The sequence below is a fragment of the Oncorhynchus keta genome, chromosome 18, assembly GCF_023373465.1.
Source record: "Oncorhynchus keta strain PuntledgeMale-10-30-2019 chromosome 18, Oket_V2, whole genome shotgun sequence".
Classification (NCBI taxonomy): Eukaryota; Metazoa; Chordata; class Actinopteri; order Salmoniformes; family Salmonidae; genus Oncorhynchus; species Oncorhynchus keta.
In genome coordinates this window covers 4,517,944-4,539,588 of record NC_068438.1, presented here as the reverse complement: position 1 = coordinate 4,539,588, position 21,645 = coordinate 4,517,944, and the positions used below count along the sequence as shown (strand labels likewise).

Genomic DNA, 21,645 nt, shown 5'->3' with positions numbered 1-21,645 from the left:
TCCTGCTCTGGAGCAGGTTTTCATCAATGATCTCTCTGTACTTTACTGCGTTCATCTTTCCCCTCGATCCTGACTAGTCTCCCTGCTGCTGAAAAACATCCCTTCAGCATGATGCTGCCACCCCCATGCTTAACTGTAGGGATGGTGCCAGGTTTCCTCCAGACGTGACGCTTGGCATTCGGGCCAAAGAGTGGCTTCCGCCTGGCCACTCAACCATAAAGGCCTGATTGGTGGAGTGCTGCAGAGATGATTGTCCTTCTAGAAGGTTCTCCCATCTCCACAGAGGAACTCTAGAGCTCTGTCAGAGTGACCATCGGGTTCTTGGTCACCTCCCTGACCAAGGCCGTTCTCCCCAAATTGCTCAGTTGGTCGGGCGGCCAGCTCTGGGAAGAGTATAGGTAGTTCCAAACGTCTTTCATTTAAGAATGGTGGAGGCCACCGTGTTCTTGGAGACCTTCAATTCTACAGACGTTTGTTGGTACACTTCCCCAGATGTGCCGACACAATCCTGCCTCGGAGCTCCACGGACAATTTCTTAGACCTCATGTCTTGGTTTTTGCGCTGACATGCACTGTCATGCACTGTCAACTGTGGGATCTTAGGTGTGTGCCTTTCCAAATCATGTCAGATTAATTGAATTTACCACAGACTCCAATCAAGCTGAAGAAACATCTCAAGGATGATCAATGCAAACAGGATGCACCTGAGCGGAATTTCGAGTCTCATAGCAAATGGTCTGAACAGTTATTTGTAATACATTTGCAAACATTTCTAAAAACCTGTTTTTGCTTTGTCAATATGGAGTACTATGTGTAGATTGAAGAAAAAAATTATTGAATCCATTTTAGAATAAGGCGGTAATGTAACATTTGGAAAAAGGGAAGGGGTCTGAATTCTTTCCAAATGCATTGTATCGCCCAGCTCTACTACAGCTACAATGACCCAAAAATAATAGGTAATATTGACAGCTAACAATTAGGACATGAAACCAAATACAAAGTTACAGAGATGTCGAGATTCAGGAATTTAGAGAGCGCCGCAGACAAACCATGTTCCTCAAACACTATGAGGAGCATAATTGGTCTTGCGTTGCTTGCGCTTGATATAGTATGTGGTCTAGAGACTAGGGTACTTTTAGAATTTATGGTACTTTTAGAGTTTAGAATTCAGTATGTGGGAATTGTGCTAGCTAGAGAGTTTAGTAGGTATGTACTATGTACGAGTCTTGTACAGTATGTGGTAGTTCAGGGTCGCACCAAACTCAGAGTCTCTGCTGCCTCCATCTGAGGCGTGGCTGTTGGTTGGCGAGGTGGCGTTGGTATTGGAGGAATGTGTGAGCTCTGAGCCCTCGCTGGATTGACTGGCCGTCAGGCGACCCGCCTCCAGGTGCTCCACGGCCCCCAGGCAGGGCTGGGACAGCTGCTTCTGGGGCCGCGGCTTGTTGAGGTCCATGGCCTTGCCGACTGCTCACACAGACAAGACAGGCAGACAATCAGTCGGAGAGACAGGCAGGAAGCACACATACAGACAGACACACAGAGGTGGAGCAGGAGTCAATACTATAGGATCTATTTACTTTTCTGTTGCTCCTCCTTTTTTCCATAGTAACACAATGATTTGTTTTGAATGTGGGTGATATGTGGGTGATGATAACCCCTCTCCAGGGGTTCAGTAAATTGGGATACCTATAGTATACTAGTGTTGGTCACTGATATTTATCATCTTAAATGACTAAATGAAAGCCAGTGTTGTTTATAACACAGACAGACTCACTGGACGTGGGGTCGACGCGGCTGGGCCGGCGCGGAGGCCCGAGGATACTGGGAAACCTGGTTCGTTTCACCTTCTCCTCCCCTCCCTCCTTCTCGGTCTTGACGCTCTTCTGTTGACCACAGACATCCCATGATCAGTCAGTAAGAGAGATATAGCAGGGTGGGTGATGGTTAACCGAGCTAGGTTAGCGCAGGGTTCAGTGTAAGGGTAGGCTCATACCTTGATCTTGGGGAGGAAGTTCAGGCGGACCCTTTTGAACTCTAGGCCCCGTGGCTCTTTGACTTTCACTCCAAGGCGCTTCATGTACGCGAGGATGACATACTGCATAGTAGTGCTGCAACAACAGACCAATGAGGAGTCCCGGATTTAGAGACTCAGGCTCAATTGCCATGTTCTCGGTTTTATATCAATGGAACAGATTGGGATGAAGCTGAAGTGAACTACATGTTGGCGTGTCTTTAGCGTGGCTTTGACCATATGCTGTGAAAACGAGTGACGGCGGCAAGATGTCGCGTCCATTCATTAATCATTTGGGATATGCCGGGACCATATGGCATTTGAAATAAGGTCGTTGCACAACGTCGGAAATAGTCCCTTATGAATCTAAATGAACTAGAGAAATGTCATTTGTTATTAAAGGAGGTTGGCCAAGAACTCATGTAGCTAGATTGCCCCCTGGCAAAGAGATACTCCACATATACAACGTGACTTCTGTTATAATGTTAACTGCTCAACCTCAAAATCATCTAATATGGTGTTCTTGTCCTCTTTCTGTGCAGTGAACTGAAACTAGGTGGTTTGTCTCCAGTATGACATTGAGTAGAAATGACACAGACAGTGGTTAGAAAGGCCAAGAGTCTGCAAGACCCCAAAGTGTCTTAAACCCCTCAAGGAGTGCAGTGCACTTCACCACATCCTTCCAAAAGCTCAACAGCCTGTGCTCCCAACTCTAGCTTTAGAGGATGGAGTGTTCTGTGGGGGTGTGCAGTAAAAAACACACACACACAAAAAAAAAACCACATTGAGCACTGAGTATGTTGTGTGTTCACAGCCACAAGTAAGTATCGGTTGTGTTCAGTGGGACAAGGAGGTTCTACATGAATTTGTCCAATAACACCAGGTTTTTTTTTCTGGCTGCAAAATGTTTTGCTATGTTGTGCCCTACTGAACACGATCATGGTCTCCAGTCAGCCTGTGACCATAAAGTCTTACACTGACACTCCCCAGACATCACACCGACTAAAATCAACGGATAGTGTGAAATATGTAGGGCTCATATCTGTTCTTTCCAATGGACATACAAAAGAGAATCCCCTCACCATTTCTCCTCCTCTGTGGATTGGGTTGTCAACCTAAAATATGTCAAGACATTCCATTAGAACAAATTATATTACACAGAAAATGATTAACATGTCAGAGTACAAAAAGAACTTCAAACAATTAGACAGAAGTAGTAGACTTCCAATCAATATATTATCAGCCTCAATTAAAATGAATGTTAAAGAACTTCTACATTAAGAAACAAAGCTGTGAGTGTTGCTACTAACAGGACATCCTCGATCTTGGTGATGATGTTTTCAGCACAGGAGCGTTCTCTCTCCAGTGCTACCCGGTCTCTGACGCGCTCCGTGTCCAGCCGGGCCAGTTCCCCCTCAGCCAGGGTTAGGCCCATACTGCGCTTCTGCCTGCACACCCCACAAACCACGGCGTTAGATCCCACTTACAGTATGTTGACTTATAACATGCTTACATCATACTTACATCACATACTTATAACAGGATTATAATAACTTAACGTTTAGAAAGACAAACAGTTACACTGTCTACATGTAAGACTCACTTGCATCTATATTTACAATATGACTAGCACGTATGTACACACCAATGGGAAAGGCAGCCATTTTTGGAAGAGCACGAGCAAGGTGACTGACCTGAAGTCCTCCAGGTTCCTCTGGATGTCAGGGAGCAGGGTGTCCTGCATCATCTGGACTAACTGTCTGTTCTGCTCCTCAGGGATCAGCTCCGTCCTCCGCCGGTCTTCACAGCCACCGCACAACAACACAGATAGGAAGAAGGTTGACACAAATTACAGCTTAAGCTTTGATTTCTCAACAACTGATGTGGGACAGTAGTATTAAATCAAATAACAGTTTATTTGTCACATGGTCCGAATACAACAGGTGTAGATCTCACCGTGAAACGCTTACTTACAAACAACGCACTTCAAGAAATAGAGTTAATAAAATATTTACTACAAAAACTAGAGTAAAAATCGAATCAATCAAAAAGTAACAAGAAATGTACATAACAATAACAAGGCTATATACAGGGGTACCGGTACATGTTAGTTGAGGTCATTTGTAAAGTGACTATGCATAGATGATAAACAGCGAGTAGCAGCAGTGTAAAGGGGGGGAATCACTGTAAATAGTCTGGGTGGCCTTTTGATTACTTGCTCAGCAGTCTCATGGCTTGGGGGTAGATGCTGTTTTGGAGCCTTTTGGTTCTAGACTCGGTGCTCCGGTACCACTTGCCGCGCGGTATCAGAGGGAACAGTCTATGACTTGGGTGACTGGAGTCTGACAATTTTTTTGTTTTTTGTTAGACTGGTTAAACAACCAACCACACACTTTGAGGCTGTGTGATAATGCTGCTAGTACACCGTTGAAGTAAGGAAACTTGAGTTGGCTCTATTTGGCATTCCATTAGATAACAATGGTCATTCCTCCATATACCCAGATGTGACTTGGCATGGATTTGTCAGCCAAGGAAACTATTGGAAATGAAAGCAAAGTCACAAATACTCACCAAGGTCAGAGGAGATGGACTCGGGAACAGCTACTTTTAAATTCTGTATGAAAATAAATCACATGTAGACGGGAATTGACAAAGCCAGACTTGTTTATATGTGGCTTACAGAAACACTAGAGTAAAAATACTTGACATTTAACAAAAAGAGTCAAATGACAAGTGCAGAAGAAGTCCTAAATGTATGCCGTGTGTGTGTTAGTAGTGTATGAGAAAACAAACTACAGAAGAAAATCTCTGGGTCCCTCAAGTACTGCGGTCTTAGGCACTACAATATATTGCATTGGGAGTCAACAGAACAGTGGATGAGAGAAATGACGGCTCCAGCTGAGGAGAAATGTATTACTGCAGGGAGAGGGGACTCCTGACAGAATAAACCAATCAAACAAACACACTGCTCTATAGTAACACTAGTGTTGCATATCATACCAACACTGTCAGGGGATGTAGGTGTTTAATCACAACTGGTGTGGGGGGAGTCCATGACTTCTGCCAAAGCGCTGTGGGGTTTGTTTAATAACAACAGTGCACTGTGCATGTCTGTGCTGGCTTGGGCCTGCAGTTTGGATAAAAGCTAGCTGGGATCATGTAGTGACTGTGGATGAAAGCCACTTGAGACTACAGGGCGCCGTATTCATAAATAGTCTCAGAATAGGAGCACTGATCTAGGATCAATTTATCCTTTTAGAGCATACTAAATATGAGTTACATGATCTTAGATCAGCACTTCTACTCTGAGACTCTTGGTGAATGTGGGCCCAGATGTAGGCTAGTTTAACTCAACTCACAGCTCCCCGGTCGATGAAGAAGCTGTGGAAGTCCATGAACACCCGTCTGGTTTCTTTGGAGTTAGTTTGCTTGCACAGGTCAGCGAAGAGGTAGCAGAGCTGGAGAGAAACATTTCACATGATCAATGAGAGGTGACACAAACACGTTCTACACCATCATGTCTTTGTGTCAGCACTGTACTGACATCCCTGTATTTTTGTATTTTTTTTAATAAACTTCTATTGTTCTCTGTAACTGGTCACAACACAAACATGGTCAGGTGAGGGTGAGTGTGTGTGTGTGTGTAGGGACTCTTACCAGCGGTGCAGGGTCAAACTGCGAGACAACGTGATGCAGGAAAGCTGCCAGGTGAGCAGGTCTGGACTTGAGCAGCTCCATGCTCTGGAAACAGCTGCACTGACCATTGACCTGAGATACACACAGTGTGTGTGTTACGAGCTAGCTTAACCCCATTAGAAAATCCTCAGTGAGGCTTGTCAGTCTTTCACCCTTTTAGGGGGAGAGAAATCTGGACCAAAAAACTCCAGCACCCTGGTATGTTTCAGTGTTTGTAATGAATGTTAAAAAACAAACGTTTGGGTCGATAGGCCATAATGCAAAGAAGTTATATTTTCACCTTATTTTGGATGTATTTAGGGCCTACCTGTTCTTGATCAGAGTCAAAGTAGTCGTCCTCAGCTCCAATGATCTGGGAGACGAAGCGTGAGGAAGGGCTGTTTACAGCAGAGGGGGACAGCGAGTCCTGGAGGGGTGGGGAGAGGAGGAACACAGCCCTTAGATCTCGCACTCATTGAGCGTTGACTGCTCCGTTCTCTGAGGTAGCTAACAACCTCATATACCATCAAAGGGGTGTTTAATGAAGTTGGCTCCACATCTGCAGGGCATGGGTCATGTTCATTAGACACCAAATGGAAGAAAATTGACTGAAACAGGGAGGGACAACCTGGACAAGTCCAATTAGAAACGCTCATTCTGGTTTTACGTGGCAAAACATTTGTGTTTTCAGTAGCATGCCCAAATGAACTTTAGCCAGGTCTCGATCTCACCAGGTCTGGAGTGTCTTCTGGGTCGGGGGAGTGGCAGGAGTTGAAGCTGTCTCGGGGCGTGCTCTTTGGGCTGTGGTAGGACAACATGTCTCTTTGGCACAGGCTCTCCGGGGAGGCAGCTGCAAAACTGCGGAGAACCTGCAAAAGGATAACATTTGGTAAGCTATCAAACATTCACCTAGCTAGACCTGGGTGGTGTTCATTAGGAACCAAATGGAAGAAACTCAGCTGAAACAGGGAGGGATTATCTGGACCGCTCCAATAACAAACACTTGTTTGGGACACAGCAGTGGGTTGCGGGTTTGGGTTGTAGTGTACTGTCTGCTAGGTGCAAAACTGAAAGTAACACTTACAGGGGACATGGTACTGCTGCTCCACGAGAGGTCATTGCTACTGTCTCCCCTGGAGGAAGGGGTGTGGTCCATGTCCACCATGCTACCGTCATCTCCGTCACCCAATTGCAGGGCATCCTTAGAATTATATCACAGTCAGTCACACGCAGAAAGTATAAATATTCCCCATAATTGAAAGCGAAAACCAACAAGTATTTTGTATACATCTATATTGTCATGATTTAAACACACACAGTCTACAGAAATGGAGCAGAACATGCACAGATCAACTACCTATAAATATCATTGCTTAGGGCAAGGCTAAAACTCAGGCAAAAAGTTTGTCCTGGTAAGGTTACATAGTCCGGGAAAACTCATTGGACTGATTATGGCACTCACAGAAAACCAGATTCTCACACTAGCTATTAGTTATTAATACTACATATTACAATAGCCAGAAGCCACTCCTGCATTGTCTTGGTTGGGTGCTTAATAATAATAATAATAATAATATATGCCATTTAGCAGACGCTTTTATCCAAAGCGACTTACAGTCATGTGTGCATACATTCTACGTATGGGTGGTCCCGGGGATCGAACCCACTACCCTGGCGTTACAAGCGCCATGCTCTACCAACTGAGCTACAGAAGGACCAGGATCGTTGTCTTGTTGGAAGGTTACCCTTCACCTCAGTCTGAGGTCATGAGCGCTCTGGAGCAGGTTTTCATCAAGGATCTCTGTACTTTGCTCCGTTCATCTTTCCCTCGATCCTGACTAGTCTCTCAGTCCCTGCCGCTGAAAAACATCCCCACAGCATGATGCCACCATTCTTCACCGTAGAGATGGTGCCAGGTTTCCTCCAGACGTGACGCTTAGCATTCAGGCCAAAGAGTTTCATCAGTTTCTCATGGTCAGAGACCTTTAGGTGCCTTTTGGTAAACTCCAAACGGGCTGTCATGTGCCTTTTACTGAGGGGTGGCTTCCATCTGGCCACTGTACCTTAAAGGCCTGATTGGAAGAGTGCTGCAGACACGGTTGTCCTTCTGGAAGGTTCTCCCATCTCCATAGAGGAACTCTGGAGCTATGTCAGTGACCATCAGGTTATTGATCACCTCCCGGACCATGGCCCTTCTCCACTGATTGCTCACTCTTTGTGGTTCCAAACTTCTTCCATTTAAGAATGATGGAGGCCACTGTGCTCTTGGGGACCTTCAATGCTTGGTACCCTTCCCCAGATCTGTGCCTCGACACAATCCTGTCTCGGAGCTCTACAGACAATTCCTTCGACCTCATGGCATGGTTTTTGCTCTGACATGCACTGTCAACTGTGAGACCTTATATAGACAGGTGTGTGCCTTTCCAAATCATGTCCAAATCAATTCAATTTACCACATGTGGACTCCAATCAAGTTGTAGAAAGATCACAGATGTGCGAAAGGTCTGAATAGTTATGTAAATAAGGTATTTCTGTTATTTTTTTCTTTTTCCTGTTTTTACTTTGTCATTACGGGGTATTGTGGACTGTTAAGAAAATGTTTTCATTGAATCCATTTTAGAATAAGGCTGTAATGTAACACAATGTGGAAAAGGGGAAGGGGTCTGAATACTTCCCGAATGCACTGTATAATACGTTTGTTTTATTGTTTTATTCGGGGGGATGCAAGTTACCTGTGCTCCTCCAGTGGCCTTACTGAGCTGCCACTGCAGCTGTGGAATGTGCTTCTTGGCTTCCTGGATGTCCTTCAGTAGTTTTGGCGTCGGATTCCTGCTGTACTCCTCCTTCATTGCCTGTAGGGAGGGAGAGAAGGAGGAAGGGCGGCAGAGACACTCAGTCAGACAGTCATTGGAATCCAAAGTAGCCAAGTCCATAAAAGTATTTTGGACTTTGAACGGTATAGACTTGCACTCCTTTTCAAAGGTGTTTCTCAACACACTTGCTGTGGCTATACTGTCCTGACCCTGTCGTGTTTACACACGTAGCAGCAGTAAAGTGTGCTTAGTGGAGTGGGTAATGTGGCTCTGTGAAGCACAAGAGAGAATTATTGGAGGGGAGGTGGTGGGGTTGACTGGTTCTCTTCTGAGTGGCTGTCTGCTAGAGTGACTGTTCTAGTCCAAAACCACAGGAAAAGTTCTTATAGTCAGTTATCAACACAAGCCACACACCAGTGTTGTTCTGAACGTCTCAAAACCTATTCGAATACAATTCTAGGACAAAGACCATGACTTCACATGCTTCAAAATGTAACCTCATCCAACTACAAAACATTGCTTTTCTTGACAGTATTTGACCTCGTATGTCCAGAGTGAGCAGTCTCTGAAAAACAATTCATAGACTAGGACCAGTATATATTCACCGTCTCGGGTAGAAGTGGTGATCTAGGATCAGGTCTCCATGAATTCTTAGTCATTATAATGTAAAAGGCTATACTAAAATCAGCACCCCTACTCGGAGACACTTCATGATTATGGGCCCTGAATTTAGCATATGCCCAAATACTAAAAGAGATGGTTTCTCCTGCATCAGATAAAATGCTCACCTGCAAATCTTGTTGCTCCTTGGACAACATCTTCTGCAGGATGTCCACCTTTTGGCTGTGTACGCTGTTGTTCTCTTCCTGCACAATGGGAAGGAGACAAACAGCGCTTGATCAGGACATGGAACCAAACACATAGTAGAAGAAATTAAGTGAAGTAGCAAGGGAGAACAACAGAGTTTTAGTGAACAGACAAAACATAAACTATGGAAACAAACACTGAGGACAGACAGGCAAAGAGGGATGACATGGAGAAGATGGAGCACAAAGGAGGAATGCATCTCAGTAGACGGTAAAAGGCGAGGAGGAGGCGCTCTCATACCCATATCGGTAGAGGAGAGGTGATGCGGTCATGGGGGCTGTATGGGCGCTCCCCCGTTGGCTGTCCAGGAGCGTTTGGAGAGGAGACAGGGGACAACCCAGCCTGGGGCCCCGGGAACCCCAGCTTAGCCTCGCACTCCGATAGGGGGATCTGGGGCAACCCAGGGGGTCGCCCCAACACTGTGAGGGCCACATAGGAGCCCGCTGAAGAAATAAGACGGATACGGAGGTATGCTTAAAAAAAAAAGGTGTATTCGGAATACTAGGCCTAATTCTGATTATCATTGCATGACTTTCCTAGCCTGGTCCCAGATCTATTTGTGCTGTATTAGCAACTTCTATGGTCTTTGGAACAACCACAGCAAAAATATTAGTTGGAAATACAGCACAAATAGGAACCAGGCTATGACTTTCCGGTGTCAATTACGAACAATAAAACTTCACAATGCTTACATTTGATGAGCTTTACTACTTCCACGTGATTTGAATGTGTTACTAGGGTCCCGTTCACCTGGAATGAAGTAAAACAGTCATAATGAGAAAATTCATTCAACGCTGCTTGGAAATCAAATGAGTTAATGTCCTGTCCGGCCTAATGTCAATTCAGTATTTCATTCATCCACCCCTCTTCGCACACACCCCAGTGACAGCAATGTTTAGGTTTTTGTGTTTTTTGGTGGGATCTAATCCAACCAGCAGGTGGCATAGTGGAGCTGGTGTTTTGGCTCGAAGCCTCAGTTCACAAAACAAGCTGTGACTGGAGACTATAAGGAGATGGCAACAAGGCACCTGGGTCGTGATCAGTGACAATAACATCTTGTTATTGGATTTTCAACATTGCAGAACCAATTTCAACTTAAAAAGGGCAACTCCACCAATGTTCTAACTCATTATCTCATAACAAAAATAACATAATACCAGTGTCAACATGTGTGAAAACAGCACATTTCTAAGTGAGGAGCAGGAAAATACCCTTCCCTTAGGCTGAAAACTCGTTGCAGCTTTTGAAAATCTATTATTATTATTATTTTTAAAAACGTTTAATCCTACCCTGTGATGTCATGAAATGAGACGATTATCAAAGTGTTTTGGAGTGCAATGTTCAACCCTGTGGTCCAAATGTGGTTGTGGGTCTTCCAGCCAGACAAAAAAACACAAAAGCACTCTGGGAATGGATCAGGAAGAAACACTAGACTATTCTGGAGTAGCCAATGAAAAGTCCAGATCTAAATCACATCTGTAACCTATGGCAAGAGCTGAAACAGCAAACTTATTTGAGAATAGGAGTTATTTAAGAAAAGTGCAAGGGTGCCAATATATTTGGCCGCAACTGTATAGATTAGTATACCTTGATGATCCGGTCACCTGTCTGTACACCCGCACGCTCTGCAGCGCCATCTAGGAAACAGAGGGGACGAGAGTCAGGAAAACACAGAACAACCCTTTAGGGGGGAAAAATAACAGTGTATAAGATGAACAACGCCCAATATACCCATTACAATACCACTGTTTGCCCTATAAAAGTAATGTCGAAGTACATCGTATATATCGTAACATATCGTACACCATAATTTGGGGCCTGAGTTTTTCCAGACCTAATCGGGAGGAACTCCGGGCCCCAAACCATCACAGTGGTAGTGTGGTGCTGAAGGAGCCCATTAGGCTGCTCCTCCCCAGACATAGGGCTTTAGGAGCCAGAGAGAGGGTTCATTATGGGATAGGATTCAGAGGAATATTATAGGGTCAGGAGACAACCGAGACATAGGTGGCACCAGAAATGAGTGCCCGTGCCGTCACAACATAAACACCAGTGCGGCTTTGTACATGTCAGTCTGGAGCTTAGGCAAGCAGGCAGAAATTCCTACCATGTCACACTACTGCGTTATATGGGGAACTGTAATATAGCCCTGTCACAAAGAATATACAGGTATTTTAAACCATCTTAAATGTAACATTGAAAGTGTGGGGAAACAGAAATGTGACTGAAAGGAGTGATATAGCGTAAACTTGTATATAAATGCAATACTGTATGTTAACACCTTTGGGCTGTGTATGGGATACTGAAAAGTAGCCTACACCACTTGTATCCGCAGCGTAGACAACAGCCTTCGTAACTTCAACTGGGAGAAACATTACCAAGCCCATCCATAATAATACACACACATTGAGACCCCGAGCTTCTCTTCCTCTCTCCCTCCCGAATGTGTGCAGCTCACTATGCACACATCAGCCTCTATAAGGGAAAAGACAAGAGCTGTCTTGGATTCAGGGCCTGTTAGAATTCCCATCTCTCACATAGATGACATGGCAGTACACCAGAGCCTCAAACTAACTTCCTGGTTAGTTCCTGACTTTTTTTTATACCAGTATTTGGCTGATGATCTGATGCTAAGATTTGGCCCTGAGACTATTGAGGATGAAAAGTAAGTGAAGGCAAAGACAACGGCTATTTCCATTGTGTGTGTGTGTGTGTGTGTGTGTGTGTGTGTGTGTGTGTGTGTGTGTGTGTGTGTGTGTGTGTGTGACCTTACCTTCCTTGACGAGCTGCACAAAAACTGGGTTGTCTCCGCTCACCGTCAGCCCAAAGCCATTCTCATCTTTCTGAATGATCACACATCGCTGGACAAGCCCTTCGCAGGACAGAGAGAGAACAATGATTTCACAAACAGGGGCCTCAGATTCAGTTCGACGAAGGCCAGTTTGGTAGGTCAACCCAGACACCCAGTGGTGTCCTGTGAAAGGAGAGGTAGCAGGCCGAAAGAACAACACCGTGAACAGAGGGTGAAGGATTCAAATTAAGACTACCACTGCACTCATTGGTCACTGTAAAGGTTAGGGTCAAATAATTGCAGAGATTTCTTGAAATCTGTAGGCTAATGTACATACTGCTGTTAGCGAGTGGAGAGTTAGTAGAACAGTGTATGTAGAGGGTTGAGATGTCAAGGCACTGCAATCAAAACCACACAAAAAGTAATTGAAACAGAAGGGCACGCACACGCAGGGACACACACAAACACGTGCATATTTGATGCGCACACACACCTAGACCTCTTGTACTGGGAGATGAGGGAAGACAGGTTTGGAGGGCAATGAGGTAGTAATTAACTGGGCTGGAGAGGGTCAGGGAGTGGGAAAACTAGTACTGTGCCCTCCTTGAGCTCTTCCAACAGGCAGGCTGTGCTTGCCTGGGTCTTGTAGGGGAGAGCCATGCTCATGACATTCAAAACAAAAGAGGCTGGGTCAGGCGAGATTTGAGCTCCAGGCTGGGGGAGGGTTTTGAATCGGGAGGAGCAGAGGGGGTCAGAGTGAGAGAGTGTGAGAGCGAGAGAGAGAGAGAGAGAGAGGGCGAGAGAAACAGCCAGCAGAGAGGCAGGCAGCTAGCGACACCAACCAGGAGCAGCTTACCACAGGACTCGGGCTTCCCCTCCACTAGAACACAGTCACTCTTCTGCACCAGAACGTCTGGCCCACCAGAATGCAGGCGGGCAGGCAGAGCAACACAACACCCAACAGAACAACAACCAGCGCAAAAAGGAAAAAAAGAGACAAATAAAAAGAAAGGAAATTATAGGAGAAAACATGGAGACAGAGAAATCTAAATAAAACATTAGCTAATAAATAATGGGATGGAATGACAGGAGTGTAGCTGTCTGAGTATGAATGAAATAGGTAGCTAAGACATTACGTTTGACTACACCTACGTGTTTTAATTACACCAGTTGAAATGTAGGCCTACCACAGGATTGGAACCAAATTTTAAAAAATAGCATAGATTTCATAGCTTGTCATCATTTTTGTTTTTAAAGACAATACGGTGCAGTGTCCTTTTTGGATGCTGGGGGGGAAGGATACCCCCAGCCCCACTAAACCATTGACAACTATGTTGTTAACTATTTGGTTGTAATATCATAACCTCTTGAAGAGCATAGTAGGAACTATCAGAGTTATATAGCCAGTAACTATCTGCATGTTTTTCATGAACCGTAAACACCAAGTGATCATGCAATTTCAGCTACATGAGGGTAGCCTATCCATTTGGCATGTAGCTAGCTAGCTAAGCAAACGACATGTGTTATTTTGCATGCTTCATCAGAGATTAGGCTTTTGGAAAGAGCTCGTCGTGGGCAAGTCCTCGTCCCGGTAAAATTGTCAGTTGGACTATTCTCATCATCACTATAGATAGAAAGCAAATCAAACAATATTTGGATATAACCGTCTAGTTTATCTCCTGAAAGTTATCTTGTTTAATTAGCCATATTGACGGGATGTTATTAGCTAGCTAGCCAACTTGACATGGTCCATCAATCAATGTAGTCCATCATGTCTGTCAGCAGCAAGCGTGACTAAACACTCTTAAAAACAATGTTGGAAAGGGGATGTTAAGTAAATTCGCTATGTAGGCCTACATTGGTTGGAGAAATGCATGTAGTTGCTTGTTGTATAACTCTGATGATAGAGCTAATGTGACAAATAGTTTTGCATGGAATAATCAGACAATTTTTTTATTCTGACTCTGCTCTTCAATAGGTGATGATCGTACAACCAAATAGTTAACATTTCTTTAACCATCTCTTGAAAACAGCACACAGTTGTCAATGTTTTTAGCAGAGCTGGGAGTTTCCTTGACCCCCCCCCCCCCAGCAGGCAAATTGAACACTCTGCATCTTATTGTGGTGTTTTATTGATGACGACATATATACAATTTGTAAAAGTAATAGCTTACATGATATTTCAAGGATGCTTACATCATCAACAGATGTAGCTAGCATCTGGGCATTTCCATCGAAAAGGAGCCATGAACACCAACATGTGAAGTTCATAGGAGCATATCAAGTTGGCTGTCAAATGAAAGCTAAGATTCTATATTTTTGTGAAATGAAGGGATATATACATTTTTCAACCATTTCCCATCCTAAAAATGGAATAAGCAAAAGCTTGATTTCTGGTCAAACAGATGGAAAAGGGAACTAGGACAACATCTAACATAAAAAGTCTTAAAGGGTATCAAAACACAATAATGTTGAAGTAAAGACCCCTGCCAACTAATATCAACAATTCAATTTAGTTTTGGAGAAAGTTTTTGCATTCTGTAAGTTTAAGAAACATTGCCTTGTGCCTTCAAATTCCATTACGGAAAACCCACAATATCTTTAAGATATTTTCTAATCAACTACCTCAGGAGGGGGGAGGATAATGAAAGTGCACAAAAATAACAAGGTAGACCTACCAATTAGTTAGTGATTTTACTGATAAAGTTTGTTAAAACACAGAATTTCTGATTCCAAATCGGTAACGGAATTACAGAAAAATCTGTAATGGAATTACTGCAGTTGAATTAGCTACAATGGGAAATCAGAGAAACCACAGTTGGGTCACCTGCTACTGTCCTCCCTTCCACTGGCATACTGTTATGTTCAGCTCATAACTGTTATCTTTCTGTCATCTAGTAGTCAAAGCAAGACTGTCAAAACCCACTCTTTCTCCTCTCCCGGCCCTTACTGACACTTACTATAACACCTACCGCCTACCCTTCAGCACCCCTCATTGCTGGCTCAATAACCCACATCTTAAATGTAACATCGGGAAATATTCCAAAAGTATGAAAGGCAGCTTATGTGCGTGCTGGCACGCCATAAGAGTGGGGACCAATGTTCCCTAAAATGTTTTTGGGCACTGAGCAAATTTTAGGTCTCGTGAGCGGAAACATGAACATTGTGAGAATTATGTGCAACTTCCGGTGCGCGTTTATAGTGAACACTTAGGCTGTACCCTTACAGTTTTAGACAGTAGCCAAATAGGCTATTGTGGCTATTTGAGCATAATGTAGGCCTACCAACAAAACCAATGGAGCAAATCCCATAACATTAACACATGGAAATAGCTTTGGATTTCTATATACAGTAGCCTATATGCGATGTTCATTGTATGCCTACATTGCATGACACTTTTAAAAACATTTTAACATTATATAGGGCTTGACATTAACTATTATTTTTATTTTTAGTTGGTCTGCAACACCAAGCCTTTTCACAATTGCAGTCTGATTTCCAAGTGCTACAGAAGTCACTCTTAGATCTTAGTACTTAACGCAAACCAAACAAAAAAACATGCTATTTTCTAGGTCCCATAACTTAGACTTAAGCGACCTAGAATTTACTAGCCTGAACAGAACACAAATTGAATGAGTTCCCTCTTATAAATATCTTAATATCTGCCTAGATGATAAATTGCCATTTGAAATTAAATGTTTCTGAGCTGGTAAAGAAATTCAAGATCAAAATTGGATTATTTTACAGCAGTAGAGCATGTCTGTCTTTTGATAATAGTAAGGAAGTTGTCCAGACCACTTTTGTCTGTTTTAGATTACGGGGATATAATCTACATGCACGTAGCAGCTTCCACACTTAAACTTCTAGATGCTGTTTTCCATTGTGCCCTTAGACTCATTACTAGTGATAATTTTAGAACTCACTACTGTGTATTGTATCAAAAGGTGGGTTGGGCATCTCTTTATGTAAGAGGAGAGCAGCGTTCCCTTTAGTTTATTTACAAAGCGCTCTGGCAGAAACTTCGGATGTATCTGACAACACTCGTCAAGGTCAAAACAATAGGATACAATACAAGAACACAAGATTAGATGGTGCTATAGGTTCCAAGGGTGGCTTCTGATTTAGGGAGAGCTGCTTTTGGTTTTTATGCTCCACAGATGTGTAATGTGTTTCAGGGGAGGCTCAGGCTTGAATGCATGTTGCCCTTTAGGGGATTTAAAACAATGGGGAAGATTGTGTTAGTTTATGATCTAGTTTTGTAATGTAGTATTTTATTATGTTTTGTACTGATGTGTGTGTTTGTACCGCGCATGGCTCATTTGGAAAATGTAAATAGTCTCAATATGACACCCTGCCAAAATAAATTTACAGTAATAAGCATTCTCACCCACTAGAGTAGAGTACAGTATAATGTACTATATATATCTACTGTACTGTACTGTGCTGCAGGGGTATTCAACTGCAGGGGGTCCTCAAAGGAAAAAATAATATAAAATAATAATATAAAAAAATAATTACAAAACTACAGTATAGAAAATATAACATTCTTTCTAATGATGCCAACTTTATTTCTTTCTCAACTCCTGATAGAGGAAATTACACTCACTTCAGTATCTAGCATAGGCTTTGGAAAAGCACCCACAAATAGGCCACCAGTGCAGCAAGTGCCGTTGGCTAGCTGACTAAACTCCACCATGGTGAGTCTTGTCACAACACAACTGACTTGCTCAAAAGCATTAAAAGGAAAGAAATTCCACAAATGTACTTTTAATAAAGGCACACCTGTTAATTGAAATGCATTCCAGGTGGCTACCTCATGAAGCTGGTTGAGAGAATGCCAAGAGTGTGCAAAGCTGTCATCAAGGAAAAGGGTGGCTATTTGAAGAATCTCAAATATAAAACATTTTGATTTGTGTCACACTTTTTTTTGGTTACTACACAAATCCATATGTGTTATTTCATAGTTGTTGTCTTCACTATTATTCTGCAATGTAGAAAACTGTAAAAAAAATAAAAATAAAGGAAAACCATTGAATGAGTAGGTGTGTCCAAACTTTTGACTGGTACTGTATATTAATATCCAGAATTATGCATTGCTGTATAGTACAGATCAGAGACCCATGATGTAATTCCATAACCGTAAATCCGTTACTGGATGTAAATCCACTTCACCTACTGTCGTTCAAAAACCATAATAATGTTTTTTCAAATTCAACGTGTCATGTCATAGCTGACACTCCTTTCTACAGACATCTTCGGAGCAAATATTGAACAACGTTTAAAAAAAAAAAACATTATTTAATACCGTAAATCTTTTAACAAACTTTACATCTGCACAGTTCTTCCAGTAAATGTGTTTTTGTGAAATGTTCTGTGTTGTCTTTGTGCATAGAGTTGTATGGTTTGTTAAACTTTGAATTCAATGGTTTTTGTTTGGCATACATTTGAAAGAATCAAAGCGTAATTCCGTTACTGTGGAATTGCCCATCTCGACTCATTAAAACTAGTGATCCGAGACAGAGTGCCATGCAAAAGTATTCATACCGCCTTGGATTTCTTCACATTTTATTGTTACAAAGAGCTGAATACTTATGCAATGACTATATTTTAGTTATTTAATATTAATTTAAAAAAAAATGTTAATACATTTGAATCAAACTTTGTATCAAGAAAATGTGAAGAAATCCAAGGGGTATGAATACATTTACATTTACATTTAAGTCATTTAGCAGACGCTCTTATCCAGAGCGACTTTTGCAAGGCACTGTATAGAGAAAGCCAGGGTGCCTTTTTTAGGCTATGGGGCAACATATTCATAGTGCAAAATAATTGTACAAAGTGCAAAACTCAAGCTGGCAGCGACAATAGAGAGTTAAAATGGTAGTATTCTATCCAAACCCAAATCCAATCTCAAGTACACTCTTGTTATTGTTAACTATTAACATGCCAGTGAAAGATCATGTCTTGAGACTAGCACTGAGACAATTGACTTAAACCCCAAAAAACAGCCAATTCATTTAGATCACGTTAAAGAAAGATGATGGCGCTTGAAAACTATTTGGGGATATCATTGTTAGGAACTAGGAATCATGCAACACAAAAAGGCAAGCCAAAAGGTGAAATACAGATGAAGAAATGTGGACATGCAAACAGGGGTAAAGAAAAGTCCATCGGAATGAAACCTCCGATCCATCCAATCTCTAATTTTTCAACCGGAATAATCATTTGATAATATTACTCCACTAAAGATTGGAAGTCATTGGGGGCGGCAGGTAGCCTCGTGGTTAGAGCATTGGACTAGTAACTGAATGGTTGCAAGATCAAATCCCCGAGCTGACAAACAACCACTCCGAGACCTGTCTTGGGGAACCTCTCGCTGAACACGTCTTGTCCATGTTCGTTGCGTCATTCTGAGATAAGTTGGAGGGCATGAGAATTCTATCTTTAAATCGCCCTGGTTGTTTGATGAGAATAAAAGAGAGCTAGTGACGAGTCATCATACCCAACCATAATCCGTGCCTTTTCTCTTATACGCCCAGATTTCAATAGTGTGAATGAACAAAAAAGTTGCCTGGTGTTTTTTCACTTGGCATTAAGGACACCAAACAGTTTGTGTACAATAACACTGAACAGAAGATGTGATTGTGCACAACAAAGATCTGCGCATAATCAAATAGAGCAAGACTTCTGCAAGACCTATTAAAGACATGGTGGCCTTAAAGGTTCAGAAATTCAGGAGCAGAGATAAAAAATAAACAGTGCATATCCACACAGTGAACATGAAGCATAGTGCATAGCATACACCATCGACTCTCACCATCCCATCATGCCGATTGCAAACCATTCATCTGTACGTGTGTGTGTGTCAGAAGGTTTACCTGTAGGGTCAAACTCATGTGAAGAGGAGACTGCCGGTTTATCACTTTTGGGTTTCTTGTCAGGGGGGTGGTCTTTACTGAGAATGCTACTGCTTCTGAAAAGAGAGAGCTTTGTAAAAAAACAAGGAAACATCGGAAAAACATAAACACTGACAACTGTCCTTTTCTATAGGAAACATAACAATTGAAATGTTGTGGAGTACCACCAATGACTGCAGTGCCGATGGGAATATCCACAAGCATAAAACAGAGAAACTCAATTGTTCACTCAATGGCCACCCCATCAACGACGAGGTGACATCTTATGAATCATGATAATAACTGCATTTGACAGATGATCTTGGACTGGCTGTGCTGCCGAGTGGGTCTGTAAGAGCTGGAGGAGCGAGTGAATGGGCCCTCGTCAGAGGAATGTCGTAAGGCCAGAGCGTGGGCCCTGCTCTGCATACATGTGGCTGTAAAAGGCCTCTGTTTTCTCGCCGGACTAGGCAGAGATGGGCCGTGCTAAAAGAAGGACCCCTTTGTCCCCCTCCCATGAACTCAGTGAGGAGGACCACTGTGTGTGTGTGTGTGTGTGTGTGGCAGGCAGGCAGGCTTCTCCTAAAGACCGCTTCATTTCCTTCATCTGGCCTGTGAGTTCTGTTAGTGGTTAGGCCTAAAACTTTACTTCTGTGTTGGGTAGAAACGTCAGGAACACAGGTATAAAACAGCTTACCGCTTGGTTGTATGAAATGAGGTTTCTTACCTGTTTGCTTTATTGGAAAACCTGCAAGGCAAAAGAGGGGAGAGTGTCAATCATCAACATAATCCGATTCGAGCAACATCACAGAGTGATGACAACATCAGCAGACAGCAGATTCAAACAAGAACATGTAAGCCTGTACAGTACACTGCAGGTACTTTGCAAGAGATTTTGGGAGCAGCAAAAACAAGAGACTGACGCTGGTAAACATCATAATCCTGGTGAAACTACACCAAGCTTTCTTTAACACAGACAGCAGCAGCTAAAAGATTAAAGGCTTTGCCAGGTCAAATCCCCCCCCCCCTCTCAGATCTTATCCAATTGTGTCCTTTACAGTTCAAAAACAGACCACTATCATGATCATAAAATCTGAGTCATGCTCTGCTCAGTCTGTCGACTGGGATGCAGACTGGCTGGCTGCTTGTAGTGCCTTGCAGGGATTAGTGTCCATAAGTGGGGTAGGGGGTAAAGTAGGGAATCAATTAAAATAGGGAACTTTTCTAGAGAAGCATTGGTTGCTTGATTGGAAGGGCTAAGACCATTAATCACAATGATTGACTTTAAAATACAAAAAGCAGATTCTATGCTGTTCATTTCAGCTCCATCACATCAATAATGAGGCATGTTCCAGCAGTTTGAGTCTTCTCATGGGGAACCAACGGACGAGGAACTGTCATTGATCTTTGCTGGCCAATGTGTGGATTCGGCTAGTTCTTTAGAAGTTAATTTCCTGTGGCATGCGGAAGGCCGAATAGGAGCTTCAGCTAGCCATTATAGCTTACGTTAGCATTGGTAACTAAGTACCAATGCTAATCATTTGAATGATCCATTTTTATAACCCAAATTAATAAATAGGCTATCCCATGAAGGATAAAAATGTTAAAAAATCCATATCATGCCATTTTCCCCCTTTTTATTTTCCTTAAACAATGGCCCTGACCCAGACTTGGGGGGAAAGCCAACCTCACCAGCCCCAGTACCAAGGCTGAAAACAGGGACAGATTCCCAGAAAGAATGAGCACTCCTGGCATAGCTCCCGTTTCCTCAGTTAGAAATGTCCAGGCTGCAGAGGTAGCAGGCAGCACTGCGCCTCCGAGGAGAAAAAGCAGCACCCGTCAGGATTTGGAAAATCTCACTCATTCCCTATTAACTTTTTAAGCTTGCTTCAGTTGTCAGCAAACAGTGCTAAGCCCGCATTATCACAGGGTCCAGGAAGTGAAAGAGACCACTTGAAGGATTAGCCATTATGATCCAGTTAAGTAGGGCCCTATAAAATCTGTTGAATGTTTTTGCCTTATTCTCCCCAAATTCAGTTCCCTCCATTTTGTTTTTCCAGGTTTCCGTTTCCCCCTGTTTTTTCAGGTTTTCGCTCAAAAATCACAAGATTTTAATAGAAAAACGATTAACTTGGATTTTCTAAGTCCACAACAATGCTTAAAACTACATCAGATGACCACTTTTGGGGTCTGGGAAAATTGGTATATAGCTGTGTTTTTGTAGTGCAAGTGATGGTAGAGTTCGCGAAACAAATGCCCACTGGATGGATGCAAATAAATCATGATATAATTCTACCAGGTAAGCATAGGCTAACGTAGTTGACGCTTTCCAGCCCATTCATTCAAAATAAATCTGAAACATGTTTCCGATGGTTGTGACATCAATATCTCTGCAATACAATAAAGAATCTTTTCATAAAACCCCTCTTTTGATGGGTTAATGCAGACATTGTAACCCATCAGAGTCGAAGCCATGTCTTAGCCAAGGGAGGGGGGTTTCGACTAAGCTACATGGAATTATGTTAAGGTCATACTATAACTAGACTACCAACACAGGCTAAGTCAGTCACCCAAAACAAAGCAAGATAGGATCTAA

The 21,645-nt window shown here is 42.8% G+C and overlaps 1 protein-coding gene across 5 annotated transcripts in view; it reads right to left on the bottom strand.

The window, feature by feature from the left end:
- The window catches only part of LOC118397090 (rho guanine nucleotide exchange factor 12-like), a 68,139-nt gene that overhangs the window by 12,473 nt on the left and 34,021 nt on the right, over positions 1-21,645 (bottom strand). For 2 of the 5 annotated variants that reach the window (XM_035791540.2, XM_035791542.2), the window contains 21 exons: positions 19,777-19,797; positions 19,032-19,126; positions 13,010-13,066; positions 12,136-12,234; positions 10,953-11,002; positions 10,058-10,115; positions 9,606-9,808; positions 9,287-9,364; positions 8,418-8,537; positions 6,770-6,886; positions 6,417-6,554; positions 6,014-6,112; positions 5,668-5,778; positions 5,370-5,468; positions 4,582-4,624; positions 3,705-3,810; positions 3,321-3,458; positions 3,093-3,125; positions 1,993-2,107; positions 1,774-1,882; positions 1,257-1,463 (listed from right to left, as the gene is read on the bottom strand). In XM_035791540.2, coding sequence (XP_035647433.1) covers positions 1,257-1,463; positions 1,774-1,882; positions 1,993-2,107; positions 3,093-3,125; positions 3,321-3,458; positions 3,705-3,810; positions 4,582-4,624; positions 5,370-5,468; positions 5,668-5,778; positions 6,014-6,112; positions 6,417-6,554; positions 6,770-6,886; positions 8,418-8,537; positions 9,287-9,364; positions 9,606-9,808; positions 10,058-10,115; positions 10,953-11,002; positions 12,136-12,234; positions 13,010-13,066; positions 19,032-19,126; positions 19,777-19,797 — 2,096 coding nt within the window. The remainder of the gene's footprint in view (positions 1-1,256; positions 1,464-1,773; positions 1,883-1,992; positions 2,108-3,092; positions 3,126-3,320; positions 3,459-3,704; positions 3,811-4,581; positions 4,625-5,369; positions 5,469-5,667; positions 5,779-6,013; positions 6,113-6,416; positions 6,555-6,769; positions 6,887-8,417; positions 8,538-9,286; positions 9,365-9,605; positions 9,809-10,057; positions 10,116-10,952; positions 11,003-12,135; positions 12,235-13,009; positions 13,067-19,031; positions 19,127-19,776; positions 19,798-21,645) is intronic. The other 3 variants (XM_035791543.2, XM_035791544.2, XM_035791547.2) reach the window with 3 other exon arrangements.